The 22,439-nt window shown below is 48.7% G+C and overlaps 1 protein-coding gene across 4 annotated transcripts in view; it reads right to left on the bottom strand.

Moving 5' to 3' along the window:
- Nucleotides 1-22,439, bottom strand: part of CHKB (choline kinase beta) — a 461,430-nt gene that overhangs the window by 397,997 nt on the left and 40,994 nt on the right. For 3 of the 4 annotated variants that reach the window (XM_069629455.1, XM_069629457.1, XM_069629458.1), the window contains exon 2: nucleotides 21,663-21,704. The exons of the other annotated variant lie outside the window; for it this stretch is intronic. In XM_069629455.1, coding sequence (XP_069485556.1) covers nucleotides 21,663-21,704 — 42 coding nt within the window. The remainder of the gene's footprint in view (nucleotides 1-21,662; nucleotides 21,705-22,439) is intronic. 4 annotated transcript variants of the gene reach the window in all.

Raw genomic sequence — 22,439 nt, forward strand, 5'->3', positions numbered from 1 at the left:
ACCTATGGCTCTGGTGTTGAACCGGAATTTGATTCCTATGTGCCGTCGCAGGCAAGTGCATTGAGTGTGGGTGCTGTTGTATCACAAGCATCTGAAGGTGTGGGGGGGGGGGACTAGTCAGTGTTGGTACGTCAGTCTGTGGTGGTTACGGCTGCAGGGTCACACTCCACAGTATTGACTCCCGGTCCTGGGCCAGTTTATCAAGGGAGGGATGCAGTCCTGCAGCCACAGACAGTGCCATCACATCAAGGGCCAGGTTCCCTTGGCCCAGGCAGGCGTGGGGTCCGCCAACGCGGTGGCCGTGTATTAGCTGGCAATATCGTGTGTGGGAGCAGTCCATGTTTACTGTTGCACAACAACAGGGTGCTTCATATGAAATGTTGGCTCAGGGCATGGATAGGGTGGCCAATTCCCTGACCGCCCCTGCACCCCCAGAAAGACAGGTGGAGCACAGGGCATAAAATAAGCAGTGTTGCATAACAATTTGCTATGCAATTCTGTCTGTTTGCTAATCAAATGTACACTTTTGTAGCAAATCTAGCTATTAAAGTTGCCCTCTTCAATGAAAGCACAGCTCGCCCCGCATTCCTCTTGCCTTCTGTGCACTTCAAGTCCTAATGGAGAGACAATCATGCAATTCCATTCCTAAAATGTAGGTTGTTGCATAATGCATAGTTAGAGTACTGATAAACTGCATCATGTCCATGCTTTACAGTAAAGTTTAGGTTAGTGTATCTCAATTTCATTGTGTCAACTATATTCCATTTTGTTGGGGAAGATGCATCATTTTGACGAGTCAACATTGAAAATGTACATGATCACATGATCAAATGCCTTTGATGGCACACCTAGTTCTGTACCCTGAAGGTTGCATTCATCTTGCAACTGGTGCTCAACCCATGAATGAACCCATACTCCTTGACATTCTAAATTATCACCCAGTTGCTTTATACCAGGTACCCTGAAAAAGAGAGGTCCACAAACTTCAATATTCCATCTAGTTTGCTCAGTTCTCGGCCTGCTACGCAATCCACTCTGTTTAGTCTTTCTTTCCTCTTACATAATGAATGCACAAAGCGGATTAGATGCTTACGCAAAGTAGTGATCAATAGTTCTATCCAATTTGTGCATCTGCAGATCTATTGCAATACCCAACACTGTAGTTAGCCTCCAGAGCTCGCTTTACTTTACGATTATAATTGCATTATATATTACCACCTGCAGGAGACAGCTGGCCAGATCCTTTTTTATCACAACTACTTATTTGTGTCCGTTCATACAGCCAACCTTTTACATTTTACAGACACTCAGCTGTGGCTTGCAAAATCTTTTCATCCACTCGCATAGTCTAGTACATTTTATGAAGGGCTTGTAGCATTTGCAAGAGGTGTTTGAAACTTTTATGTAACATTTACTTTGCAGTAAACAAAAGTTTCAACTGTGCATGGCAGCAGTGTGCCAAACAAAGCGCGTTTGTAGCGACATGCACCATTGTACACAAATCGCATTTTAAATTTGTTGTCCTCCATAGCTACGGGTCGAGTGCATTTCTCAACCCACATGCAGGTTAGGCTGAATTTTTAAAGAATTTCCAAGGGCCGACTCCTCTAACTGTCTTATTTCAGCGGTACGCTAAACTGCCGTATTGTTGCTCATTTCATGTCTTGGGTACAAATAACTTCCGTTGACATTAACAACATTAATACAAAATTGCTAATCAAATGGGTCAGTGTGCTAATCAAAAAAAATTTAATTAGCAAACACTGCTAATCAATAGTTGAAAACTAATGTATTCCTTGGAGCACCAGCTGCAGGCATTGCGGTCCACATGCTCACACAGGCTGCACATGGAGGCCAGCAACAGGAGCCGACCGGCGGATCTGAGTGCTCTGCAGGTGTCCCTGGTTGCAGAGGGTCGGCCCCACAGGGACGCCCTGAGGTTAGAGTATAGGTCCCTCAGAACTACACTGGCTGCACTCTAGGCAGCCCGCAATAGACGGTCTGAACAGCAGATGCAACAGTTGACTCATACCATAACGAGGACCTCTGTGCATCCCGTGAGGTGTTGCATGGGGACCTCCGAGCCATTATGTTGCAGATGCAATCATCTTAGTCCCGCATGGCCACTGCCATGGAGGACCAGGCCAGGGCTATGCGTGGTGATCCTCCCTTACCACTACCACATTCTGATGCAACACTAGAGGGTGGCGACAGGCCCTCCCCACCCCCAAACCTCGTGGGCATTTTTGATTTTTTTTTTGTGGATTTATGTGACTGTGTGTTGCTTTGTGTGGCATCCGAGGGCATCCACTGTAGGTTCCAGCTGGACAAATACAGGCTTCTCTCATGTTGGTACACTCCTCGTTTGTGCCTTAGGGTCCAGACACATAAGACACTCCTGCTTCCCTGTTCCATGGGCTTGCAAAGATGTGTACTTTGGCATGGTGTTAGTGGCATACTGTCACGCTCGGCTGCCGTTGGCGGCTGTGGAGACGCTGGCGATGGGGCGGCCATTGATTCGGCCGTCACACTGCCGGCGTCCGCATGTAGCGGTCTAGTCTTCCGCCCCTCCTCTGCGGAGCCCATTTAACGTCATCCAACCCGGAAGCCCGCGCGTTGCAACCTTCGCGTCAGGCTCCGGGTTGGTACGCTGCAGTTTTCCGTTCCGTGGCTGCTGCCACCGTTCTCTCCCTTTGCTTCTCTTCCCTTCTCATGCCTTCTCCTTCCACTCCTCATTGCCTCCCACGTCCTTCTCGTTCTTCCTCTCCCTCGTCTTGGCTAGCGTGTGTTTTTTCCCCGTGCACTCTCTCTGTGCCCGGTTTCCTGCTGGCTCTCCTCTTTGCTTAGCCGCTCTGCTTTCTGAAGTAGGTCCTCTTGCCTTTGCCCTGCCCAGTGGTCCTGCCAAGCTCTACTACAAGACCTGCAACAAGGGGTTTTTTGTGCCTGCTCAGCTTTTTCCCCTACACCGGTCTACCCCGGTTCGGGGCCCCCTTTGCCCCGAGTTAGAGGGGCAGGGTGGCTTCCTCTCGGGGTAGGTCTTATCATCAGACAAGAGAGCAAGCGGTCTGGAGAAGGAGATTTGGAGCAGAACCGGAAGAGATACCCCCAGGTGAGCAGGAAGGAATTAAAGAAAGACGGGGAACAGGGGTGAAGTTGGGAGAAAGTAGGAGTTTATCTGACACATACTTCATCTTCAATGTGTTCCTTTTGTGCACACCAGATTGAGTAGGTTAAGTTCTAATGGATGCACATGATGTAGCACTTCCAAGGACAGATTCTCAGGATGGTAAGGTTGGGACAGACGATTGTCCCTTTGTCATCATCGATTGTCACCTGGAATGTGCCAGGGCTAGGTGCACTTCGCAGGGGTTGTATTTTAGGTGTAAAATTGTGCCACAAGCTGGGTACGGGCAGCCTCGTCACGTGCCCTTTCCCCTCCCAAGCACAGCAGCTGTGCATGTGGTTGGGGATGTGGGGGCACCACCATGTCCACCGGTACGCCACGCCGCGTTGCAACGTTGTGCAGGACACATACTGCCACAATGATCCTGCACACAACTGGTGGTGCATATAGTAGCTCACCACCAGAGTGGTCAAGGGAGCGTGACTTTAGCACTCTGAATGTGCGCTCCACTACGGCCCTAGTTGCAATATAGGCTGCGTTGTATCTTAACTGGGGTGGTGTGGTGGGGTTCCGTATTAGCATCATCATGTAGGTGTTCAGAGGGTAGGCACTGTCCCCTGTGGAGGTGATATGGTTTGCCAGTGGTGTGGTTTTGTCTGTGCGAGACATGAATGCATTTGCTGGTCCATTTGTACTCACCAATGAGCCATGTGTTGCCATGCCTCCCAGCTTCCAGGGCCCGGTGTAGGGGTGACATTCTGAATATGAAACTATCCTGGGTGGACCCTGAATAGGTGGCATATACAGAGGTAATGATTCCCTTGGCATCACATTCAACCTGCACGTTGATGGAATGCCACTGCTTGGGATTGAGATAGATGTGCTCTGTGGCCCTAGGTGGATGTAGGGCCACATGGATGCAATCGATGGCACCAAGCACTTCAGGGAAGTGTGCTACCCTGTAAAAGTCCTGGACCCCGGCCTGCCCTTCTGCGGGTGTTCTGGACATATATATGTGCCTGCAGACTGAGGGGCGTGCAGTCATGATTGCCAACACCTGGTGTAGGCAGTGTGACTGCGTGGGCTGGAAATGCCTCCGACTATGGCTGTTGTCTGCTGAAATGACCCAGTGGCCAGAAAATGCAGTAAATTGAGCACCTTTTCCAAGGGGCTCAGTGCTTGGGAGCACAGGGTGGGTGAGGCCATCTTCCCACTCTGTGACCAGGTCTAATACGATATGAAGTGGAAACCTATACTGCCATAGACCTAGTCATCAGGCATCCCAAAAAGGCTTGTCCTGGGTAAAAAAAAAAGAAAAAAAAAAAAATTTAAAAAAGCATGCCCTGGCTATACTCCTCCTCCTGCTGCTGTGTTCCACGATCACTGCTGCGAAAAATGGTACATTCATCGTAGCTGTATACGCGTGTTGGTTTTTCGCATGCCCTTTTTAAGCATTGGTTTTTAGTGCGCAGCGACACGGCAGCTTTCGCGTGGCGGATGAGTTTCTGGATTTGCGCGTCTTTTTCTGCGCGCCGGTGAGCCCCGTTCGATTGCATGAATACGTGTTGTTAGCGCGAGTATTTTACTGTGGTACTTCCCACCTAACGCCCACATTTACGCATGTTGTTCCCCATTCCTCGTGTTCTGCCGCCTTTTTAGGTGACTGCGGAAGACAGTATGCGCCTTCGCTGGAAGTCTCGTGCAAGGCGTTCGTGGTGTCGCAGTGACTTGTTGGACCAGCGGGGATTCAGCGCAAGTCTCAGGTAAGCCCCACACATTGTGTTCCAGGAATCGACAAAACAGGCGCTTGCGCGCGTTTTGCACGCAAGCGCCCCTTTTCCGGTGCAATTTTATTCCATGAATCGGCCCATAATATTTCAAAATGCAGTCACTACCACTAGTTATTGACTGCACTCTAAACAATCTGATTGACTGAGAGGAGGTCAATAACGATCTCTGTGTGCTAATAACTATAAATGCCTGACACAAAGTTTTGATCAAATCATTAGTGGCTTGATGAAGAAAAACGGAGCATCATATCTTCTAGCACAGCAATGAGACAAATGCAGGCTCTGAATGGGCCAGGAAGAATGACCATCTGCAAACCTAGCACTACCGAAGAATTCCAGATACATGAAGGGCAGGGGAGCCATATATGACCTGCTACGAGGAACCTACAGAACAATCTAGCTGAGGCTCACGATCTGTGTACCCTAGCATCACATTTGTCAAACCACATTTTCTGATCAAGGCAGAACAGGTGGAACTAGGCTCCTGCTAGCTGTAAATAGAAACAAGCATTTGGACAGACAATTGCAAAGGGAAGAGCTTAATTTGTAAGAAAATAAGTGGCAAGGCCCAAATATTTTCAAGCACGCCTGTTACACATTGGGGTGGGCAACTGCCCGCCCCCCGTTGACACTACCCACAGCTGCTCCATACTTGGTGAAGATATTTGCGATAAAAGCTGCCACCCCCAATGGTTAATTGAGGGTGATGGATCCACTCTGCAATTTACAGATATAATTCACCATAACCTAATTTAGTTGTGTCTTGAAATAAACTAAACTTTTAAGTGTTTCTTTAAAACACATTAGTAACATTTTGCTCTGATCCTTTCAATGGCAAGTGGAACATGGTAACCATCTATCCACTGGAAAGCAAGTGCAAGAATGCTTTCCTCCTACGGTAAATTGATGAACAAATGAAGGGAAATTCATTACATAATTGATAAACTTGCCTATCAAACACTGCAGCAAGATTGTCTTTTATAGACTGTCAGTAATGTCAGGAACTCGTCAATTTTGGCATGTTCACTGACCTTGTCCCCGTGTTGGGGCTGCTTGCAAGTGACTGTCCTGTTGTCATCCCACCCTGATGCAGCAATGCCATGCAGGCTGAGTGGAGCAGTGTGCAGACATGGCTAGCATCAATGCCCAGCATTGTCACCGTCCAACTCATTGTTATTCATGAAAATTGATAAATAGCCCTGCCAACCTGGGTCATCGGGTTCATGAATAACAATGAGCTAACCCGGGCAGAGACCCTGGTCAGTACACACTGCACAGCTCAAAATGTAAGCATCACCCAGTAAGCAGGAGCGATGGCTAGGTAACCAGGAGTGTGTACACGCAGCGCACCACAGATGCACAGCAACTTTTTGACTATTATGTATGCTACATAATGTTTAAATGTGGCCTAGCTCTTTATTAATATTTTCAAACACTCACAGTTAATGTCACATATGCATGTTTGTAAGGCACCACTTGGACTGCGGAGCCAAAAGTAGTTCCTGGTAGCGGTTGGTTTCAAGGTAACCAGGCTCTCCTATGGTAGGGGTAGGAGCTAAATAGCTCACAGCAAATTCGAACCTCATACTGTTATATTACTATCACTGACTGACTGTCAGTTCAAATAATAAAGTTACCAAAAAATAATCAAGCTGGAATCCGCAATAAGTGGGGGCTCATAAATCAGTGCAAAGGCCCCCTGCACCCACACACACAAATTAAGCTCTAGCCAAGGGACTACATGTGAATAACTGTGCCTTCAAGGCGCAAAAATGACCACTGACGTTTCAATGTTCACAGTGATGGCTTGCAAATCCAATTAGTGTGCAAAATGGCACACAATACTTGCATTGTGTGAAAACGCTGAATGCTTGTTTGCACAACAGACACATCATAGTTTTCTTTTGTGTTTAACTTCCAGAGGTGATTTGCGAATAGTGTGCTTTCAGCAGCTCAAGCTGAGTGCATAGTGTGGTCAGGACCCACATCTACTGTCGCATTTTTGGAAGATACATTAATGGCAGGTGTCTGGTAATCCCTTTTGCGTAATAATTTCAGTAAACAATCAGAAAATACGGAAACCAAAAGCAAGGGTGGGGGGTGGAGGGGGGCATCCTTTAGTTAGTGTTAACACAAGCTTAAACGTTCGATCGAATGCACGGATTTAAATTGCACACACGCAGAAGCGGATCTTTATTTAAGCAGTACTTTTGATGACCCGCAGTACTGATTTGAATATACTTGAATGGTCGATTTAAAAAACTACCCTACAAGTCGTTAAGTCAAGATGTTGACGAGGTACTATAAAGCTAAGGTGCACTCTCCCATAAGCCAAAAACGTGTTTTTTCAAAAACAATTCTGCAGACTGATGAGACCGCAGTAAAATCTACCTTTTCAGAAGTAGATCGACTAACTTCCATGTATAAGGAATCCCGACTACAAAGCTTAAAAAGTGTCCAATTGAACCTGTAATATTTTTGGGAGAGTTCTCAGGGGCATGAACTTGAAACAACACGATCTCTGTCAAGACAAAGCATTCTTGCATGCAGTTGTTCAGCGAAGAACATCCAACTCCCTTTGCGGTGCACAAAGAAGACAAAATACCTTTCCAGACAGCCAACAGTAAGACCTTGACTAGGAGGGCACCATAAAGGGCAGGGAAGAAGCAGCCATTCAAAGGTTGCGGTTGGCATACTGACATTTGCAGAGTGGCACGTATACAGCATATTGCACAACAAGGACCTTTGGCACTACAGCCACACCACATGAACAGCAAATCTCACTCGTTGACAATCCCTGGGAAAAGCAGGCACATTGCCAAAGCTAGGCACTGCTGTAATGCAGTGAGCGCTTTACCGCTACAGAGAAAGAACTCTCCCGCTGCAAATGCAGCCACTATAGTCTTTGAGTGAACACTTGTGGGGCACATTATTTCAAGAAGCACATTTCTGAGCATTTAAACTCCCTTTTTTCAGGATCATGTCCGAGAGCCAGGAACAAAACACCTACCTTGAAAATCCCAGGCCGATGCCGAGAAGGCTGCACCCGCAAGGTTTGTCTTACAGCCCCTCCAAAGGCAACATAGACGGAAGCCTGGCACCCAGCACGTCAAGTTTCTGTAACAACCTCCCTCTCCCTCTTGAACCGGATCTCCTCAAGTTCTGCAAACTGCACAAGACTCTTCTTATTCGCTCCCTCCCTTCCCTGCTAACTCCCCCCTGTTGCTGAGATTGGTGGCCAGTTACCTCATGAGTCCTACTGGGTTCTGCCTAATCGACACCAGCATCTCATCCCCAAATCCCCCGTTTGCACTTGCCTTCGGGCCCTTCCGTGGCTGCGGTGCTGTCGCAGGCTTGCACTTACTGGTCTTGGTGGCTGTCACTCCCCGTGGGTTTTCACCACCTCACACTCAACTGTTGTCTGCAACAGGCTCCCCAGCACCTCACTTGTGGGACCGCTAGCACTCCCCCGGACCCCCGTTTCCTACTCCTTCTCTGCACTTGCACATTACGAATGTCATAAGGCCTAGTTGGACTGTTGTTCTCTTGTACTTTCACCTGCCATTTGTGTATTGTAATGATTTCTCCATTGTCCCCCTCCCTTCCTGGCTTGTGGTGCTTTGAAACATTTCCTAAATTGTATAAGTATAAATGCACGTTACCAAAAAAAAAAAAAAAAACACCAACTGACACACACAGCCGCCTCTAAAGAAAGCAGCAAGGGTCCAAATGGCCAAACGTGACAGTGAAGGAAGGGGAAGGAAGGGGAACAAAGCCAATGGTTAGCCAGTCACACTCTGATTCAATCAATTAGTTTGGTGCTCACTGCAAACAAAACAATCATTATTCTTAACGGATGGGGTGAATTTCAGGCTGCAAGATACGCTCAGAATAAGTGTAGCACCACTTCAGTTTTTCATTTTATTCCACATTAATGGTTTATTGAAACTCCATCTACTACCACCTCATTGATTTGTTCTATAAAACTGTATCCGCTAATGTATTATTGCTCCATACAGACACGACTTCCTTTGGGGCTATACGCTTCAACAAATGTATTCTGTAAATCACCAAAAAACATCTCAATTCCCTTAAACTACATATGGATCCACCCAAAATACTTCTCTCAATGACCCTACCGATAGAATAGAATCCGAGTTCCTACAATGAATGGCTGTCTCCTTGTAAAGACTGGTAGGGGGTGTCTGTACTTCCGCTCTCTATATGGTAGAGGAGAGGCACAGAGGACCCCAGCCAAGATTCTCTATTGTGATAGCAATGGACGAGCAATCAAGGCCTAGCATCTCAGGAGGTGATGCGGGCTGGTTCTTAAGTACAGTGTAGTCCCCGAACCCCCACAAAGGAATGTCCACACACTGTATTACTGAAAACACACTCTTTATATAATTAATATTCAAAGGTATGTACACGATCACAATAACGCACTTTGTACTTGGAAGTCACTAATGATAAATATACACAGGTCTAGAGTGGTACCACTAATGTTATCAAATCTCATTAAAGTGCATCAACTGTACGGTTAAAATGTCACACAGATCAATAACGAGTAAACCAGCAATAGAGATAGGCAGGAACGTAAGATGGTTGAAACAATAGGCAGAATGCCGACCCCTACCACGAGGCACAGTTCTGTGTTGAGATCCCCCCACCTGGGCAACCTGTAAATAAAGATATATAGCACAAGCCCAGTCCATATAATGTTCGATAGTCTTACTTCTTCCTATTAAGGTTTTACCCCCCCCAATGTACCTGGTGGAGTAGAGTTCTCCGACGATGCGCCGACCGATCCTTCTTGAGTGCATCCCTTTCAGGCGGGAGCCACGGATCGTCGAGAGGTGTCGGGGAACTTGGCGTTCGGTGTATAGACGGCCCTTCTTGAGTGCCCTCCCTTTAAGGCGGGAGTCACGGGTCGAACGTCCGACGGTGAACTACGGCAAGGAAGTGACAGCTTCGTTGCTAGCGGTGCTCGTCGACGACAGAGCGTTGGCGTCCTGCAAGGAAGAGGCGTGCGGGGCACCTCGGTGACGATAGTTCTAGCCCGCAAAGAGATGATGAAGAACTGTGGCCCAGCAAGGGCGTCGAGTCGTCGGCGTCTCTGCGGTCTGTAGGTGGCGGGAAACCCACCGGTGGATGCTCCTCGGCGCGTCGACGGTCGGGCCTTCTCCAGCGGGAGACAAGCGGGTGGCGATGCAGCCGAGAGCGTCCGATGATCAATGGAAGTTCTTCGGCAAACGGGAGCACGGAGGCTCCGGTCGGCGACAGCGGTCATCGACAGTGGCGGACAACAGTCCGAGTGCTTCTCCTTGGAGTTCCGCAGCAGTCCCCGTATCGGGTCAGCAGCCTGTCGAAGGTCTGTCTACCAGGGAGCGTTGGCAAAGATCGGCTGTGCACGATGGTCCCTCGTAGCTCGGGAAGAGGGCGCCTTACCAGGTCCTCTCTGGGTCAGTCCTTGGAGGCACAACAGCTTTCAGATTGTGAAGGAGAGCAACAGCAATTCTTCTCGTCCAGCAGGGCTTCAAGGTCAAGCTTCAGTTACTCCAGTTACTCGTCGTAGTGGACTTCAGCTTCTGAACACGATTCCTAGCAGTGAGAGGTCCCCAGATATACTGTTGATCTCCCATTCATTCCGCTGGGTCACACTCAAGCATTTAAGCATTCATGCAGGCAGGCAGCCAATCAGGCACACAAGGTATTCAGGCCATTCACTTCTCTCCAGACACTCACAACAAGTTATGTGTATTGGGACAAGTACCGAGCCATTCAACACTCCAAGCTGCATTCATACCGGTTTCGGGCAGGGTTGTCTCAGTCATTGTGTCAACCACCAGATACTAGACACCCACAACACAGAATGCATATTCGTCACACTCTATTCACCAAGGTCCCACCCACAACATACATCACCGGGAAGGCTCCAGCTAGTCTGACTGGGCCTTCACAACACCACCATATATGGCACTTCCATCCAACAGCCAGTCAGGGGGAAGGGACAGAGTCAGGGCTTCCCAGGACTTTGGGAAAACAAGGTAATGGGTAATAGAAAGCAAGAGGCCACAGGGGCCATCTTGTTTTCCATCAGGAATCAACAGATCCCAATGGCAGGGCCGGGGTATCCCAAAATGGAGGATACTCTGCGCACCTGTCAATTTCAGCATGGAGCTGCCACCAGCCCATACCCTGCTCTGTGGGCCACCCACAGGTGCCCAAAAACATACACTAGGGGCACAGGGTTGTGCCCCCACCCATGGGTGCCATAAGGGTATCCCACAGGTCTGTTCACCAAACCAAAAGAAAGAAAGAGCTGCACCGCCAGGAGTCCCACATGAACTCCTGCGCGGAAAACACGACAGAACACAGGATAAAATGCAGTAATGGACAAGGATACAGAGGCCCTGTCCCTCCGATGCATTTCCAGCATCACACTCCTCTACCTCCAAAGGCAGCAATTCCCTGCCGCCCTCATGTGTCCTTATAGATCAACTCAACCGAACGGCACGTTGGTTATTAAAAAAGGTTATATCACACCTAATCCTCAATCGCCCCCTCCATGTTGAATACAGAGAAAAAAACTAATTTAAAAGCACGTGCGCTACTCCATTCCTGTAGTCACTTTAAATCCATATTGAGGTACATCCGCCTTTGCTCCAGAAAAACATCATGCAACCAATGACCTAATTTGTTTTCCTTATAGTCAATGTAGGATCTCCAAGAAGAGCAGGTTGCAATATTACTCTATATATGTCCACACATGTATTGTCCTCAGTGACTGTTCCATTTACTCCCCTTTACAACCTGGTCAGAATGTCACTCGACCTCACCCCAATGTAAGAAGCTCACTGTTTCCTGTCAAATCTGATTTCTTATCTATTGTAGGTTTTCTTGTGAACAAAAGAGCATCGTTTCTCTGTAGATTAATAATTTGCCACCTTCAACATTGCCAGGTTATGCCTACTGCAATCCTCCCCAGCAGTTTGTTTCAATCTAGTCGACATTGCTTCCTTCCATCCAAGTCCAACTGCCACCCAGGAAGTACTCCGCATATGGTTTGTTGGACAGAAAAACGTCCTTTTGCACTTTCTCTTGTATTTTGAAGAAACCATCCATATCCAGAGGCAGTTAGAAGCTTGAAGCAGGAGGGCACCTTTATCAGATTGGTGCATTTGAATGTTTGATACTGTACCCACTGCTCATATGCCATGCTGGGTAAGGGGCCAGGTACTTTCAGTGCCCCCCCATCCCCTGTGAGCCAGTTTGGTTCTACATCCCTATGCTACTGTGTCTGTTAATGTGTTGGATAACACTGGCGTCAGCGCCTTCATTTGGCAGTGTGACCAGTCTACCTTGGAAGAGGACTGCTGTTGCAGAGCCTTATTTGCTGTCTTTGATATTTGACAGCGTCCTGAAACACAGTTCGAAATTGAGATTCGATGAGCAGGAGCTAAAACCAGCTCATGGGTGTCGGGAATCATTCTGTAAGCAGGAGCTACTGCAGGGGAACCAGGAGCTGCCAGAGGTGCTCCTTTAACTTTTTGCCTATTTTGTATGAACCATTGTGTTTTAAATATATGAAATGGTTTCCAATTCTTCTTTATTAACATTCTCAAATTCTCAAAATTAATGCCACTTTTACATGTTGGGAAAGCACCAGTTGGCACTAGGAGCCAACATAAGCTCCTGGTAGTTGTTGGTTCCAACCTAATCAGGCTCTACTGTGCTAGAAGCAGGAACTAAATAGCTACCAGCTCTCCTCAATTTCGAAGCCTGCTGTAGGGTATGAAGCTAGCTCTGACGGATGCTGACCAGTTCCTAATCACCAACTGCCCTCCCGTTTTGCCACACTTGCAGCAGTGCTAAAAAGCCTGACAGTGGTGGGTTTCAAGGGAATTTAGGTAACGTAATTTTTTGGACTGCCATGGCAGACCTAGGTTGGAGGGCTCTTCTCTCTTTACTGTGCCATCGGGCCCTTCCAAAGCCCGAGTACCCGTTTTTCTCTGTAGGCTGTGTGTGCACACTCTCGGTGCCTGCTGCATATCTCAGAGGAAGGGAGAGAGGGATATAGGGCCTTGATCTGTTGTGTTGATCCTGACATGAGGAGGAAAAGGTGTTGCTCCACTATGTGGGTGGTGAAAATGTTATTCTGGGAACGTACCGTGGAAGTCTGGATAGGGCTCATGTGTACAAGCCACAGAGTGCTATCTTGTCAGTGAAAGATACTTAAAGTGTTGGAAGATCAGATGGATGGCAGGTCGAAAGAACCAGAGCAATCGACTTCCATCTGGCTCAGCTTCTTGGGTGGAAAGCCTGTCCTTTGGCTCCCATTAGTGTACAAGCATGTGTAGGGAATTCCAGCAGAGGAGAACCAACGGCCCTGTGCCTTTACATTTGATGCTTTAAACCCCCATAGCCACTTGTTTTAGGCACTCATCCAAGCAAGGCACCCAGTATACAGCTCTGATGGACGATCTATCCTTACATAGGCTAGCGTCTTGTGAGCTAAGGAGGTTTTGTTACACTGCTCTTCATCCCTCCCTAGACATGATAGTTTAGGGATACTTTCTGGAAGACTGCTTTTTACACACCCAATATGTCTTAGGAAAAACTGTGGAAGCAGGCCATGAAATCGGTTTGGCTTGAGGTCCCCTTTAGGGAGAGTTTACAAGCGACTGACTCCCTGTTAATGAGCATAGCAATTCTGCAATCCTGCATTTCCTTTTAACACATGATTGTAACATGGTACTTCATTCATTCATTTGGTAACATTACCTTCATGGGGAAGCAAATGTCATTATTTGGATTGGATTACAGACAATTTTACGCTTGCTCCATTAGAATAAAGAAAAAGATGGAATAGCAGGAGACCCATCTAACATGGGTTATCGCACACTGCCGGAGTTTACTGCAGGGACAAAGTGGACCTTTGGGGTGCATGAATGGATTAGTTAATATTAATGGGCGATGATAGGGTTAAAAAAAATAAATAAATAAATAAATAAATAAAGGATTGGTGCTGGGAGCTCTTTAGTGCCTCCTTGTAGCTTGGAGGGGTGGTAAGCTTGACACCAGCACCTGCCACTAGCTACTTCTGACACCCGAGGGCAATTGGTGCCATACAAACATAACAATGTGACATTAATTCTTTGTGTTGTCGGATGTATATTAAGGCGCAATGTAGCATAAATATATAATGGGTACAAAGTTATAGCTTGAATCTCGTGACCTACCTCTCATTTGCCTGCTAGCTAACTTAAATGTTTCCCTAGCCTTCAACCTTCCTCTGTCCCTCACTTCCTGTCAGTGCCAGACTTAGTGGCAGCAGCAGCCGGGGTAGAAAAACAAACAATTTGGCACCTTCCCCGCCATGCCCTGGTCAATGGGGGGGGGGGGGGTGAGGAGGTGTACCAAATCTTTCTTTTTGTAGTGGGAGAATTGTCATTTTAAAATTCAATGCGCTCACGGGACACGGCGCATTTAACACCAATAGGTTACTGCAGCACCCTATTAAGATTATTACCGCCCTATTCCCGTGCCTGAGCAGGGTGGTAATTATCTCAATAGGGTGGCAGCACCCTATTGTTGTTAAATGCACCCACGAGCACATTTAATTTCAAAAAGACTCTTTTCCAACCACTCCAGCTCGGGGTAGCCCTTGAAAGGCTCCCCCAAGTTGGCGCCCTAGGGGTCTAGGTCGCCTGGCCCGCCCTGCCCTAAGGCCGGCTCTGCTTTCTCTTCTTCCGCTCTAGCACTTCACCCATCATGGTCACATCCCGAGCACAGCTGGCCGTACCGCCTACCTGCACTTAAAAATGTCCAATGTTGGTTGTCCTTAATCTATGCATGTCCACTTATGTACTGTCAACAAAAAACACTAGGGGCCTCATTACAACCTGTCAGGTCTGGACCGCGGCGATTCCGTGACGGCGGTAACAAAGTTTCCGCTTCCGCAATATTGTGGAAAGAACTTCCGATTACGTGCTGTCGGTCACGCACGCGCACCACACGACGCGGAAACGTCGTTACCGCCATCACGGAAAAAGCCACGGAAATGGACATAGCGCTGCCACAAGTAGTGCAAAACCCGTGTCCGCCACCGTCACCACAGAACCGGAAATAGTGTGATCGCCAAAACAGGAAACAGAGAGGCGGCCATCAGGCGGCCATCATATAAAGCACAATCCATTGCCATCCAGAGTCAGCACAAGCAGAATCCACACTGAGAAGGCAAAAGGGACCACCAGCATGTCTGCCATGATTCCAGCGCAGAGGCAGCGCAAACAGCGCTTTAGTGAGGCGGAGCTAACTGTTCTGGTGGAGCACATAGTGGAGCATGCAGAGATACTGTTCAGTGCCGATCAACGGCGTGCGACACAGCAGCGGAGTGAGGAAGTGTGGGCGGAAGCAGCACACAAGTGCACCGCTGTGGGCGTGATTGTGAGGAGTGTAAAGGACTGCCACAAGCGGTGGGACGACCTCAGGCTGAGGGTTCGGAACCTGATCTCCACACACCGCCAACGCAGCAGTGGGACAGGTGGAGGACCCCCTTCCCCACTGAGGCTGCAAGCCTGGGAGGAGCATTGCAGCAGTGTCCTCCACCTTGAGGGCATCCATGGGATCAGGGAGGCTGAGGCAGGAGTGAGCCCACCTGCAGATGCTGGTAAGTGGAAAAACATGAATGACATGAGTATATGTTGATGGCATGACTGGGCCAAAGGACCCAGTAACAACCCCCCACCACCACCCCAGGCAGTGCATGACTGGCCCAAAGGACCCATTAACAACCCCCTCAGGCTGTGCAAGACTGCGCCAAAGGACCCATTAACACCCCCCCCCCCAGGCAGTGCATTACTGGGCCAAAGGACCCATTAAATACCCCCCCCAGGGAGTGCATGACTGGGCCTAAGGACCCATTAACACCCCCCCAGGCAGTGCATGACTCGGCCAAAGGACCCATTAACCCCCCCACCCCCCAGGTAGTGCATGACTGGGCCAAAGGACCCATTAAACCCCCCCCCGGGCAGTGCATGACTGGGCCAAAGGACCCATCATGATCCATTTGGCAACCAATATCACTACAATGCATACCCCCAACAAGCAGATGCATGTAACTGCCACTATTAAATGATGAACCTGCATGATGCATGTGATGCACCCATCAGGCACCACCACATAACTAATTATATGTCCTCTGTGTCCCCACAGCCATATCAAGTGACAGTGATACTGCACAACAGCCCAGGCGATCAGCACCGGCACGTGTCCAAGCCACCGCCCCTGCACAGGAGGATGCTGCCAGCAGTTCGGCATCCCTGCCCCCAGTAGCAACTGCAACACATGTGCCGGCCACCATCACCGACATCCCCACCGTCTCCATGCTGCCTGACGCAACACAGGTACCACGGGCACCCATCATGTCCACCCAAACCACCACAGAAGGCAGCTGTACTGCAGAGGAGGCGGCCTGTAGTGACAACAGTGCCCAGGCAGAGCAGTCCGATACTGGCCCACAGGGGGAAATGCCCACATTGGATGACCTGGAATCCTTCCATCAGCTGGAGTTCAGCCCCACATCACTCCAAGTCCCATGAGGTCACCCACCCCATCAATGGCAGAGCCAAATTCCTGCATGCAGCGGATGGAGGAGCAGCAGGCTACCCTCGCCCAGCTGGTGGAGAGGCAGCTCGAGTAATCTAGGCTGCAGAGGGAGTGCTACAGTACATCGTCTCTCAAGGTCCATTGGACGCTTTGCCAGCACTATAGTCACCCTGGCACGCCAGGTGCGGGAGGGCAATGACAAAACCTCCAGGCTCATAGAGTCCATGTTGATTGGCCAACAGGCAAATATTGCACATATGCCATCTATTCCTGATCCTGTGCCATCCAATACCACCACCCCATCCAGCTCCACTACTGCCAGTCCAAGGAGGCGCTCGAGTCGGCTAACGGGGCTCTCGGGCAAGGATGCACAGGCACAGAAGCGCACACGGAAGTGATGGCATGTGTGTGGGGCACTGCAGGACACATGTGGACTTGAAGGGTGTGAGGGGTGGGTACATTTGGGTGGTGGGGGAGGTTGTTTGGGGGTAAGAACATTGGGGCCTGGTACGTTTGGGTGGTGGGTGGGCACGGGTGTACAGCTTCCCTAACCATTGCACCTCCTTCCCTGTTAATTCATCAATATATCATCATTTAAAAACAAAACCAACATGAGTGGACATCTATCATTTCATTTGCAGTACAACAATTCATTTATTGGCATCACCATATCCATGCATTGCTGTGAATGTGCTGTGTCTCAAAAGTAAATCCAAATCAGTTCATCCCGTGCTCTTTGGCCATCTAGTGGACCCCAGGAGGAGGTGGTGCCATCCCATCCCCATCTCCATCCCCCATCTCCATTCCCCCCCATCACCATTCCCCCCCAACTCCATTCCCCCCCCATCACCATTTCCCCCCATCACCATTCCCCCCATACCTCCATCCCCATCCCCATACCTCCATCCCCATACCTCCATCCCCATACCCCCATCCCCATACCCCCATCCCCCCATCCCCATCCCCATCATCTGCGTCTGGGGGAATTGGGATGTTCCTGTGCAGGCAGATATTGTGTGGCATGGCACATACGAGCGTGATTTTACCCGTCTTCACTGGGCTGTACAGCAGTGATCCGCCAGATCTGCTCAAACAGCGGGACCGGGCCTTCAGCATTCCGAATGTCCTCTCAATCATGCCACATGTGCGGACATGTGCCCTGTTGTACGCCTCTTCATGCCTGTTCCTTGGCCTCCGTACAGGTGTCATCATCCATGGCGTTGAGTGCATATACAGCATCACCTACATGGGATGTAGATGGGGGGACATGTCAGTGTTAGTGGCATCATGTCTTCATCTGATGGTGTGCTATCTTGTGTCATTGTTCATTCATGCATATGTGCCATGCAGTGGTTGGTAGTGTTTTTTGGCCATCACAGAGGACGTTGCCAACTGGACATTGACCTACGCATTGACGTGCATGTGTACTCTGCCCTGCGGGTGAAATTTGATTGAGTATGGCATTGTGCAGTGATGTGCACACATGGCAGAGTCACTACACTGAGGTGAAGTAGTCGATACAGGACGTCTCATGTACAGGCATCATGTGCATTGGGAGGGCAGTGTTCCATTTGTGGGTGGGTGATTGCAGTGGCACAAGGTGTATGGGACAGTGATAGTATCGGCTGTGTGTGTCATGTGGCACGGTGTGTACGGGCACACTGTGGTGACCTGTCATGTGTTGCTTTGACAGACACACACACACACACACACACACACACACCTACCTTCAACAGGGTCGGTGCATTGGCAGCTGTACTCACCCAATAGCCATGTGCTTTGTCCGGCATAGCATTCCATGTACCGTGGCAACGTGGAATTCCGCAGTACCATTGAGTCATGGGTTGAGCCTGGGAAACGTGCGCAGCAGTGTGTTATCAGTTGCGTGGCATCACATACCATCTGTACATTCAGCGAGTGATACTGTTTCCTATTGCGGAACACCATCTCAATTGCACGAGGTACTGTCAGCTCAATGTGGGTGCAGTCAACTGCGCCTATGCAATTTGGCATGCCTGCTATGGCAAGGAAGGCCACCTTGGTAGCAATGACCTCGCAGAGGGTTCGGGGTAGGGCTATCTGTTCCGACACATGGCACAACAGGGCATCCAGTACCTGTACCAGGCTTTTTGAGAAACAGGGTTGTGATATGCCGTGCAGCTCACCAACCGTGTGTTGATAGGTGCCAGTGCCAGTGCCAAGGAAATGCAGTACAGACACAACCTTCAGGAGGGGGTGGGTGGGGGTGTCTATGTGGCTGCTGATGTTGTCCTCAATCATGGTGGTGATGTACAGGATTGTCGGACGGTCCAGCCAGTATAGTGTGTGGATCTGTCCTGGGGTAAGGTTCCAGGGTGAGGCCCTGATGCGTGGTATTGCAGGCTGCCTGCGGGGTTGTGCCGGCTGGACAATGGGGTTTGCCATAGGTGCAGGGTTGGCTGGTTGCCGCCTGCGCCTCCTCCTCTGCACCATTACTGCCATCATGTGCAGTGCTGCCTGTTGGTTGAGTAGGCCCAGTCCCAGTGCTACTAGAGCTGCTGCCTGCATGGTTCTGTGTTGTGTTGGGCTGGGTGTGGCCCTTTTGTAGGCTCCCAGTGGGCTGCAGGGTCCAGCTGGACTGATTTGGTGCACCTGTGCCCTGATTCAGTTCAGCAGGCACTGTTTAACATCATGTTCGCGGTGGCGGCCGTACCGCCACCGTGATCACGGTTTTAACGCCATTTTTCAGGCGGTGTTTCCATGTCTGTGTGTCATGATCTCTGCTTCCAAAAGGTCAGGGTTTTCCCAACTCCCTTGGAAGCAGATCCATAACCCAGGTTCCGAGTGCCAACCAGTCCCAATTGGGACCTTTTGGACCCAGTCCTGGCGCCAGTGGCACCAGGCTCATAAATATGCCCAGTCCCAGCGCTGGAAGTGCCGGGCTCATAATGCTTGGGTGGACTTACCTGCAGCAGACCATGCTGCTTACTTGCCTGCCAGTTGAGCCTCTGATCCTCTTCTGTTTGGAACTACTTTTCCTGTTGGGTGGGGCAGGAGCCACTCCCTAGATTCAGAACACTGGAACTCTTCTGGAAAGCAGGAACTCTTTGCTTACCTAGGCGTGGCTGTGGAAGGAGACACCTAAGCACTACAGGAGGCTATTTAAACCACACCCGATGGATGAATCTTGCTTTGCGTTATTCTGCATCCTCTGCAGCAGAACGCTCATCGTGTCTTCTGCATCTGATCCTGGGCCTAAGGAAAAAGGCTTACCATCCTGAATCCAGTCTTCAGCAACACCTATAAAGACAAGAAAGAACAGGTTAGCATTACGGTCTTCAGTGACAGCTCTTCACTTACCTGGTCCATCGGCTGTCACCAACGCCTCGCGCTGCATTCCGGCATCTGAAAGACAAAGGCTTACCTACTCTTCGTGCGCTCCGGAGGTCTTCACACTGCATTCCGGCATCTGAAAGACAAAATCTTACCAACTCTTCGCACGCTCCGGAGGCCTTCGGCGCTGCATCCCGCATCTGAAAGACAAAACAAGGTGCGTTTAAAGACATTGGGGAACTTTAATACTCACGTGCCATTACTCCTTTCCACATCTAACCCAGTGGGTATTCCGGCACCCTGCAGCCGCTCCGAACTTGTACCTGCAAAATAAAAAGACAGTTAGAGCGCATCGTGAAGCAGGCAACAAGCGCTTACTTACGTGCTTCCAGGCGCTTCTATTCATCACACGGGCTCCATCTTCAACTCACTTCAGCCCGTCATCCGCCATCGCCGGAACCCTGCAAAACAAGAATCATCATTACTAAAGACTTTAAAGACATTAGAATTACTCGAAACTTACCGTTCGTGCAGTAAACGACGGACAGCAGTCCTCTGAAGTCAAGAGGCCTGCTCCCCTTATCCAGTGAAGAAACTGGTTACAGCACCCTGCCCCGAGACAGATGGAGAGCACGGCGTTCACTTACCTAAGGTGAGAGCGTTAACCTTTGGGGTTCTACAGGAGAAGAGAAAGGGAAGAAGAGAGAGACATTCAATAACCCAGTTCCTTAATCCCTTATTTTCTATCTGCAGACATCGTACCCTTCGAGTCAGACATACAGTGCACAGAGGTCCAGCCCAAAGAGCCAGCCGTGTGTTACACATCACCTTTGAAGATACGGTATACGCCCAGTCAAGACCGGCGCCTCTACGGGAATCAGGTGAGCGTTACACTGTGCTAGTTGTGATGCTCGCGGTGTTTCGTATAGCCGGAAACAGAGGGGGTTTCCGTGCAGGCGGACTTTACGGGACCCTTAACTTTGCTATGGCGGTTGGGGGTGGTGCTATTTACGAGGCCGCAGGTCATGATTGGGCGGATGCGGTAACGATGCTGGTATGGTTTTACCAGCGCCGTTAACTCCGGACCGATGTACTTGTAATTAGGCCCTAGGTGTTTCCACTCAGTGGACCGAGTGATCACAATATGCTCTTCTACAGAAAGCTGCGATGTGTAGTCTGTATTACTTCATAATTAATTGAAAGGTTGTGATAATATACACAATTAGTACATTGACTCTTTGGAAAAAGTGCCCAGATTCTTTTAATTTTCTTGAAAGGCAATAGGAGTCTTGACAATGTTAGCAGCTCATTAGCCACTGCATTTCGGAATTCGATTTTATGTTCAGGGCTGAGCGCTGTTACAATCACAGCATATGGCATCAAAATACAATGTAGAAAATATACATCATTGCATATAATATGAAATTAAAATTATGTACATACCCGGACATCACACATAATGAAATGAATTAAAGGTAAACAGAAAAAAGATATTTAGGGTTTTGTAATCTTCTCATTTGAAAAATACATGCAGTGCTTTCACGCACATGCAAATGCATCAAATACACTGAAATGTAACTTTGATAATAAAGCCTTTGTATCTGCACAAATAATAATAAGAGCAACTGTGATACCCAAATGTATGCTGTTCACTAATTGGTTATGGATCTCAAATATGCAAATGAGCACTTACCTGGGCGTTAGTTCATAGTAGCTGATTTTTAAGCCATCTTAATCCTTGATCTACAAAAGAGTAAATGTATTCTAGCGATCTGTAATTCCCAAAACTAGTAGTTGTGCTGATCTCAGTCGGGTATAAGACTTACCACAGCTTGACGCCAGGCTGTCGCAGGGAGAGGCTCAGCCACCTGGAAAACACCAATGTTTTGTATATGCTCGGTAATCCTGGAAACCATGTGGCGCCGAGGAGTCACAAGTTGCTGAACACAATGATATCATTGCCGCAGCACGTCCCGCTTCCTCTGTGTGAACAGAAGGAACAGGATATGTTGCGGCAGCGCGTAATGTAGTTGCACCTTAATGTGTAGATTCCAACAATACAGGTGTCAATCTGATTGCGCGGAGCATTTCACATATGTAGATACCAACAATAGACGTTGTCAATGTGTGTCTCGCTTTTATTTAGGAGAGCCTTAAGCATTTAAGCATCTTGGTTATGCACACAATTTGAAATTCATCACATTAAGCATTCAGTGATTAATATCTAGGTGAACTAAAGTAAGGATAATGAATTAATACATTTTGTTTAAATGACACGTGGGGCATATGTCGATAAGAAATATTTCGATTTGGAATTCATCACATTTAGAAATACATTGTTTACAGTATCCTAACATCGCTAATACCAAGTAAGGGTGCAATTGCGAAGAAAATATATTGTTCTGTTTACATGTCATTTGAGACATGGCTCACAACATTACACAAAACACGTAATTGATTTCGTCGTTCATACCATCTGGTGCCAGGGTGCCCAATCACTCAATCTAAAAGGTTTCCCTTTGATCTAACTTTTGGGTCATGTTCCCATATTTGTTATGTCTTATTACAGTCAACTATCTGGAATCAAATCTGTGAGATGTTGC

Source organism: Ambystoma mexicanum, chromosome 12, assembly GCF_040938575.1.
Source record: "Ambystoma mexicanum isolate Mex_15411 chromosome 12, UKY_AmexF1_1, whole genome shotgun sequence".
In the NCBI taxonomy this organism is placed as follows: domain Eukaryota; kingdom Metazoa; phylum Chordata; class Amphibia; order Caudata; family Ambystomatidae; genus Ambystoma; species Ambystoma mexicanum.